An 8,638-nucleotide genomic window follows, 5' to 3' on the forward strand; every position below is an offset into this window, starting at 1 on the left:
GTTGCGGTCGGTGGTCAGTTTGTGTGTAAATGTAGGTTTCTGAACAATGTTTTCCCATTTTTATCCAATTTCTAGCAAGAAATTAATATTGCAGTAATGAAATATCCACTTAGTTATCACCAAGGCTCTTTCTATTTTGCTGTAGATCATTAAACCATTACTCCGCCTCAGAAGCCTGTCTGAAATCCGTTTCATGAGGTGCCTTCGGGCAAAAACGCTGCCTGCAAAGTCATTGCCTGATTAGACAGCAAGGCAGCAAGTCACCTAACTAAGTTTTTGGATGCAGCCACTGTTTTGACTGTCATAAAAACGGGCTGATGACTTCCTTGTTCTATATAGTCCCTCCTTCAGAAATACGTAACAAGTTCTGATTGGGCCAGCGGTTCCTGTGTTGTGATTCGACACCAGCTTAGCGCACGCTGCCCTCCTGGAAACGTGATTGGGCTAGTTTTGGAGTAGTTTTGAGAAGCAAGTGGGCAGGAGCATGTGCTGGAGATGTACTTATAATCCAGGGGGGCAGGGTTTCATATTTTTTTGAAGCACCCCTTGGTGCTGCCATTGGCTAGCGGACCCCCACCTGCTGTTAGCATTCCATTGACTCCCATTCATTTTGGCGTCACTTTGACAGCGAATAACTTTACATCTGAGGTGTTTAAATACTCCATTTGTCCATTATTTATTTCTAAAGAAACACAAAAATGTATAAAAGGCTCCATTACCTTGTATCTTACGTTATGGTCCCGTAGAAGCAGTATTTGTAAAAAATAGGCTAACGATTGCGTCATAACCAGCGACTCTCTGTCGCACAGTAGAGAAATTACCGTATGTACAGGAGGAGAAGCTCGCAGGCAATCTTTAACTGTCTATGAGGCTATCGAGGGGACGTGGAGGCATGAAGTCAAGGGAGATAATTAATCAGAATACTTACCAAAATTTACTCCTGTTCATGCTCGCCTTCTCTGGAAGATTCGGTGGTTGATTCAGATTTCTCTTGGCACAGCGATTAGAAGACTTACATGTTGCTCACGTGACATCTACGTCATCAAGCTCAGTTTGAGTCTGTGCAGTACGCTCGACCCCCAGGAAGTGCTTGCTTCTAATTGACTTCATTTGTCTCCATTGAATCCAATGGGGTCGCTGTGTCCATTTTTTTTACTGTCTATGTTATAATCACAGGAGCGTTTTTACTGACGAGATGCACATGAAAATCGCATTCGTTTTTTTGCACAGCCCTAACATCTAGTTAACAAAGCTAAACAGCATTGCCCTTTGTGTAATAAGTTACAGAAACTGTAAAACGCACCAACTTAAATAATAGAATACACTTACCGGTTGTGGTCCATAAACAACGCCTTCTCCAGACAAAGAGGGAACTGCTCCATCTTTCAGGAATAATCTTTGTGCGAATCCGGCATTAAACTGATTGAGATTGAGGAAGCTGTCCTCAGCAAAATGTGCTGCACCTAGTTTTACATGTGGATTATAATTTTCGGGAACCGAGTTAAACATAAATTGTAATCATTAATCTCCAAGTACAGCAAACCCTGGGAAGCCCAAACAAAGATGATTGGACTCCGAGATGAAAATAACAGCGTTTCGACGACATGGCGACAAACAGAAATCTTCTCCGTCGGAGCGCAACAAGACCACGCCCCGTTTTTTGTGTATTCATGTGGGCGGAGGTTAGTCAAAAAACGGTTTTAGTGACGTCATTACTGCAGGAACTAGAGGGATGTAGTCCAAACGGGTCGTTCGTTGTAAGCGAATTCTGTTAAATAAAATATCTCGCTTGGCATTGAACTTTGAGCTTTAGAATTTTACAGATATTATTTATACTCTAACAACAACATTACACACTAACTAAAGTTTAAAACATGGGATCACGAAGAAGGGGACCTTTAAGAGCTTGATGACCTGTAGACATGCAGTTTTGTGGGAAACTCTCCATTTGCGTCTCACAGAAACAAATAATGTATTTAGTAAAACATCCTGCTGGTGATATTTTTATGTTAAGTGTTAAATACTTTTACAAATTGATTGTTTCCAGACACTGAAATGTACATGCGCGCAAAATCACAGATTTTAGCAGCTCAGAGGGGATGAAATGCCAAAAGCAGACCATTTTTGGTAATATTTTGTGCGTATTTTCGTTATCTTTTTCTAAGTTTACATCCAGAGCCACAGCAGCAGAGATGAGATGAAGCTCCTATCAAAAATGCAATCAAAACCTTTCAGTTGAGGAAAAGAACATTCTTGACATGTAATCAACACAGATCGATCATGTAAAACATGCATTTAAAAAAGCCACACTTATATTTCATGCACTTTCGTGTGAAACCTCAAGTACTAATGTCTGTGAGTTTTATGTGAATTGTTTTGTAAAGATTTGGGTGATTACGTTAAGCTGACTGATCTGTGCAGTTGTGTTGGTTTAGATTTACCTCAAAGTACATGATTAGAATAGCCTTATACATCAGTTAAATGCAGTAGCTATGTAAATATTTAAATATCCCAATCCAATTCATTAGATGATCAAATAAGTGAGTTACTAACAAGTGAGCAGTAATCTCCACCTGCCCTTGAACTGTTCATTTTGTTCTTTCACCAGATTCGTCATGGTGCACTGTATGAGTGTGTGGGATAATGAACCGAAATAAATAAAAGTGTATTTATTTATCAAATAATTAGGCCAAAAAAATAACAGATCCAATCGAACGTAAAAATGTGTTTGGACACTTGTCTAAATGTCTAAATGTCTATGACAAACCAGAAACATAAGCATCTTTTTCAGTATTATTTCTTATTTCAGTTAGGGTTTATACAGGGTTATTATAGTTAACTAAAACTAATATAATAATAATAATAATAATAATAATAATAATAAAACTGAAATAAATATTAAAAAGGCTAAACGTATTATTTTTCTATTTCAGCTAATCGCAAAAGCAACATTTCTCATATTTTTTGTTGGCTTGAAAAAACTAAAAGTAAAATAAAGATGAATAAAAAAAAACTACCAGAATTACAAAAACACAACAAAATTAATAAAACATTACCTAAAATTAAAAAGAAAACTAATAAAATATGAATACAACTATAATAGTAACTTTCTAGTATTTTTTCTTAAAAAAATAAAAAGCACATACACTCCGATTAAAAAAAGGTAGTTCGATTTTACAGTGTAAAACAATAATATACTGTTCAAAATCTTGGACATTTTCTGTCATTAGACTTTGTGAAACATGCTCATATGATTAACTTCTGCATTCACAAAAAATGACTTCAATCTGTTAAAACTAACAGAAATTTGAAAGTGATTTGGTTTGATATAATGGTTCTAATATGTTGATGTGTCTAATTATATTTTGGAGCCATGCACACAGTTTAAAATAATTTTCAATTCAATAATATTTTTTTGTGCATCTGCATATTTGAAAGAACATGTATTTTACAGAATAATGATTGACAGTCTTATCATAGAAATGCATCATAGTATCATTTAGATGAATAGTGTCTCTCCTTTAAATACATTAGACAAAACAGCTCTTAAGATTTTATAAATTACTCCCGAAACTGTTTGACTGTCTGGCTAACATTACATAATAGGAATCCAACCACAGGTGTGCTATACAGTCCAGCCACAATACATGCAACATAGAGTCTGTTCTTCCCTTTTTCTATTCACCAGTACAGTATATTTCAATGCATACATTTAAAAAAAATAATTTATGATTTGTCTTTCTGACACCATATTTAAGGGTGTAAAATCATTTATTTTCAAGTGTTTTTTAATCACATATTTATCAGTATTTTCTCTACCACTCTGAAGTTTAGAATAATTAAGAATTTTGCTGTTGAAAGAAGTTTCTTCTGTTCACCAAGGCTGCATTATTTTACTGTAAAAAATAAATAAATCTTTTTTCCCATCAATGTTAATGTTACCAAAATAATTGGCCATTTTTCACATGTTTTACAAATTTGTTTTGCCATATGGGTTTTCATATAATATTAAAGTATCTCATTAAGCAACATCAAAATAACTTATAAATAAAGTGGACTCAATTGTGAGTTAATCACACTAAATATTCCATTCAATTTAAAAGGCAATTGCTCATGTAAAATAAATAAATAGTGTACAGCATACATGTTATATATATTTTTCTATATATATATATTATTCTATTATTCTGCTTTTTTGCATTGTTACTTAACCTATATGTTAAGTATCTTTAATTTTTTAAAGTCAGGATCATCCAGCAGGAACTTTGCACACAACAGATCACCGTTTAATAACAGCTGGAATGCTGAGAGGAAAAAGTGACGAAGCAAAACCTGACTCACCTCCACCTGAGCGTCTCAGTGACCTTACATCACATCACACACACCGGATAAGGAGCTGTTTCCAAATCATAATGCAATTTGTCTTTAAAATCTGAATCATGTGGCAGTTCTTCAGCAGGTTTAGTGTGTTTGACTTGGTGAGGTCATCACATTAAATTTAGTATAAAAATCCCCATGCTCGTCCATTCAGCATGCATCGAACAGCGGAAACAAACACTAGCCCAAAGCAAGACTGACGTCTAGACCTGCATCTACGTACAACAGTCAAAGCGTCTCTGGTAAAATCACTTTTGAACTTCTTAGAATAAAATACTTTACCAATACTGCTCATTTGTCTGCTAGGCTAAAAATTCGAATGCATTATTTTATAACTGCAACAAAATATGCAAGAGTAATGATTAGGAGATTAATCATTAAGATTAGCAGATTAGGATTGTTTAATTTGAATTTCTCCATTGCTCTGTGTTTAATCTCCAGAGAGAGATGAACGGGAAGATGTTGGCCGTGTTGGCTCTGGTTCTTCTGGTGTCCTGTGCAAGTGAGGGACGAATTCTCAGTAAATGTGAGCTGAAGTCCCAACTCGTGGCTGGTCTGGGAGGAAATGTGCCTGGAGCTGTCACTAATAGGCCTGGAAATGTGACTACAAATGTGCCTGTAGATGTGACTGCAGATGTGGCCAGAAATGTGACTTTAAGTATGCCTGGAAATACTGCAAATTTGACCCTGATCGCCCAAAGTAAGTGTTGCAAGGGTACACTCAGTCAGTTGACAACTAGTAATGGTACACATGTAAGCCAAGAGTTCTTCTGTCTTTCTTTCAGTCGTTTGTGCTGTGGAGCGTGTGTCGAAGTTCAACACCGGCCTGGTCACCACCATCCAAGAGGACTCCAGACCTCAAGTGAGACCCCCAGTGAGACCCCCAGTGAGACCACCACAACGACCCAATGAAAGACCAGGAGGAAGACCTGGTCGTCCGGGTGGAAGACCAAGGGGAAAGAGATCCCACGTTGTGGCACAACTCAGGCGCCCATCTAGATTGCCTGTTGACAGTTCCGAGAGTTCCGAGAGTTCCGAGGAGAATTCCAGAGAAAGGCCTCGTCTCACCACAAAACTGTTGGGAATCTTCCAGCTGAGCAACCGCGTGGCCTGCGATTCCGGATCTGGCCAGAGTTTAAACATTTGCAAAATGAAATGCAGCGGTGAGTCATGTGACTGGTTAAAAAAGTGATAATAAGATTGAACAATCTCATGAGAAAACGTAATTAAGTTAAAGGTGGTGATTTCCTATAAATATATATAATGCTTCACCCCTAAACCTAACTGTAGGCAGACTATACAAATGCAATTGTATAAATTCATACAAATTAGCCACCACAAAAAATAGTTAAATACAGTGTTGGGTAATAAATAATTACTGGCTTTTCATTAAACTCTCAAACCCCCTGTAGATCCTTCATGAATATCAGTTTGGGAAACCTGGACGTAATATGTGACCCTGGAGTACTAAATCAGCATTAAGTGTACATTTTACGAAATTGAGATGTATACATCTGAATAAATGTGTACATCTCAAAAGCTGAATGAATAATCTTTCCATTGATGTATGGTTTATTAGGATCAGACAATATTATTTGGCCGAGATACAACTATTTGTGCAAAAAAATCGAAATACTGAGAAAATAGCTTTTAAAGTTGTGCAAATGAAATCCTTAGCAATGCAAAATACAAACTTATTGGAACATGATCTTTATTAATATTCTAATGATTTTTGGCATAAAAGAAAAATAGATAATTTTGACCCCCACTTTTTTGGGGCTATTGCTACAAATATACCCATGCAATTTAAGATTTTGTGCTCCAGGGTCACATACAGTATATAATGTACTAATGCATTAATTCACTTTATGTTTTTAATAACAACAAATGTCTTAAATTATAATAATATGGCACAAGATTATCCTATTTAAATCAATGTGATAAACGAGTTAGGTCAAAAGCAATCCAAAAGTATTCTGATTATCTGCAATATGTAATGTAATGGATTATGTTACTAACTACAGTTATTGTCATGTAATTCTCTTCCAAAGCTTTGATTGATAATGACATCAGGGATGACATCGCATGCCTTAAGACCCTGCTGGACAGCGCAAGGATTGGGTAAGTTGTCCACATGATCCCCATCTACGCTCCCATTGGTAGTCACCACATTCTGTCCCCGCTCATTTGCATGACTCTGTTGAGGTCAGATAAGATTTGGAGCATTCCCAATGACCACTGTTATTACGAAACTGCAATGCAAAATGAATACATTGTAATTGTAAATGGCCAAAAGTCTTCATTGTAAAACATTCAAAATATTACTAAAAGCAAATGTATTTTCCTCATAACTAACCAATATCAGTCAACCACATACATAAATTGTAATATTCATGTTCCTGTTTCCTCCAGCACTGTTTCAGCCTTCGCTTCTCCGCCCAAGTAAGTCAAACAATTAAAAGATGGCATGAGTCAAGAGAAATACTAATTAGAATTATATTTTGATTTTATTCAATACCCGAAAGCTTATTAGGCTTAAGAAATATTTTTCAAAGTAAAAAATATACAATATATATTTTGGACATTATAAAAAAAAAATGAAAACAGAAGTAACTAAAACTTATTGAAAAATTTTTAGTAAATATATTTACATCAATATTAGCAATATATTTATAATTGCAGCAATACGCTTTGCGAGATGTAACCCTTGTTTTTTCACATTATGTCTTACAGGCAACAGTTTATTCTTTCTTTGATCGAGTGCCGCAACGTCAATCCTGCGCAGTACTTCGCTGGGTGTCCCTAAAACATTCAGTGTTTCTTCAGCAAATTTGAAAAATGGTCTCAAAATAGCCACTGTAAAGCTGCATGTATCTCATACATGCATACCTCAGAATGCAAATAAAAAATATAAAAAATACACTTGTCTAAGTCTGTCTTTACAATACAAAATCAACAAATCAGTGTTTGCATGATTGAAAGGTAGAAGCATGTTCGTCTGTGTCTAGCTATCACAAAGCAAATGTTTTTTTCCATCCAAGAAGTCAGGATTTAGCTGGTTTGCATGGTCCAGTTAACCTCGGCTAGTACACCATCTGTCTGTTAAGAGCATCTTTCTCCATCGATAGCCATTCAAGAAGTAGATGTGTATCCTCATAAAATTATTTTACATTTAAATCACACATACATTGTTAGTAGATGTTTCATTCATTTTTAAAGGGAGCTCAAACCATTTATTTTTGCCACTGTTTATGTCTGATTTTTCCTCTTTGTTTGTGCACCTGCCCTCAGACCCAATGAATCACTATAAAAGATGAACTCTGTTTATCCAGTTCCATTGTGTAAAGCCTGTTCCTTTTATTACCAGGGACATATTATATTACATATATTACACAAGCAAATGAATGATATCGACCATGTTATCTACTCTGCACGCAGTATGCTCTTTGGAACATTCTAAAATGTATTCATAAATTTTATTCAAATATAGAATATAAAAATACATTATTTATAGAATGTATCTTAAATAAAAATATAAATTAAATAAAGTGAATGCATATATAATAAAGTAACATTCTGAAAGAATAGTGATGGCATTTTCACAAGAATATGATGAATAATCCTTGAAATTGTGCTTTAAAACGATTGTGTGTCCTTTTATCAAATTTATTAGTTGTCCTGTTCCATGTGACATTCACAATTACATGTTGAAACAACACTCAAAGGTCAAAGCAAGCATTTTTGAGCAAACCAAGTATTTGTGTGCTGTTTGCATACACTCAAATGAGTGTAGCTCAGAGATCTGGATCGAGATGCTGGCCGAAATGGAGGAAATTTCCACCGAAAGTTTGTCAGATTGACCTTGTAATCTAAAGTTAAAATCAATCACATATGGCAATAATCTTGTCTGTCTTTAACAGAAATGTTCGAAGTGTTATAATACTTCCATAAACTCAAAGATGCAATAAAAAGAAGATACATGGTTCACGAATCTGGTATGATCATGTTTGATATGAATAGATTTCATTGCATAACTTATAAATGCTTAAATGATGCTTTAGTCAGACTAAAACCATTGTGCACTTCAGATCCACCCAAACAAAACAGAGTTAAGACTCAAAGCTTAAGATAATCACAGCAGTGCTATTATGAGCAGTGGCCTCTAGATGAAGACAAGTGTGGTATTCAGCTATTTGAATTGGAAATGCTGCTGTATGAGGGTGTGTGTGTGTTGCAGAACATCATGATCTAAAGACAAATA

At 35.5% G+C, this 8,638-nt stretch overlaps 1 protein-coding gene across 1 annotated transcript; it reads left to right on the top strand.

Annotated features, from left to right (window-relative positions):
- Positions 1 to 4,836: 4,836 nt before the first annotated feature.
- On the top strand, positions 4,837 to 7,183 carry LOC132141713 (uncharacterized). Its single transcript, XM_059551376.1, has 5 exons — positions 4,837 to 5,077; positions 5,163 to 5,540; positions 6,429 to 6,498; positions 6,790 to 6,819; positions 7,111 to 7,183. The coding sequence occupies exons 1-5, from the start codon at positions 4,837 to 4,839 to the stop codon at positions 7,181 to 7,183; spliced, it is 792 nt and encodes a 263-aa protein (XP_059407359.1).
- Positions 7,184 to 8,638: the final 1,455 nt, after the last annotated feature.

This window comes from Carassius carassius, chromosome 6 (genome assembly GCF_963082965.1).
Source record: "Carassius carassius chromosome 6, fCarCar2.1, whole genome shotgun sequence".
NCBI lineage: Eukaryota > Metazoa > Chordata > Actinopteri > Cypriniformes > Cyprinidae > Carassius > Carassius carassius.

Excerpts from the sequence above, each read along its gene's own strand:
- LOC132141713 (XM_059551376.1), top strand. The coding sequence starts at position 4,837 with ATGTTGGCCGTGTTGGCTCTGGTTCTTCTGGTGTCCTGTGCAAGTGAG. Across the intron at positions 5,541-6,428 it reads TTGCAAAATGAAATGCAGCG|CTTTGATTGATAATGACATC; the intron begins GTGAGTCATGTG and ends TCTCTTCCAAAG. Across the intron at positions 6,820-7,110 it reads GCCTTCGCTTCTCCGCCCAA|GCAACAGTTTATTCTTTCTT; the intron begins GTAAGTCAAACA and ends TATGTCTTACAG.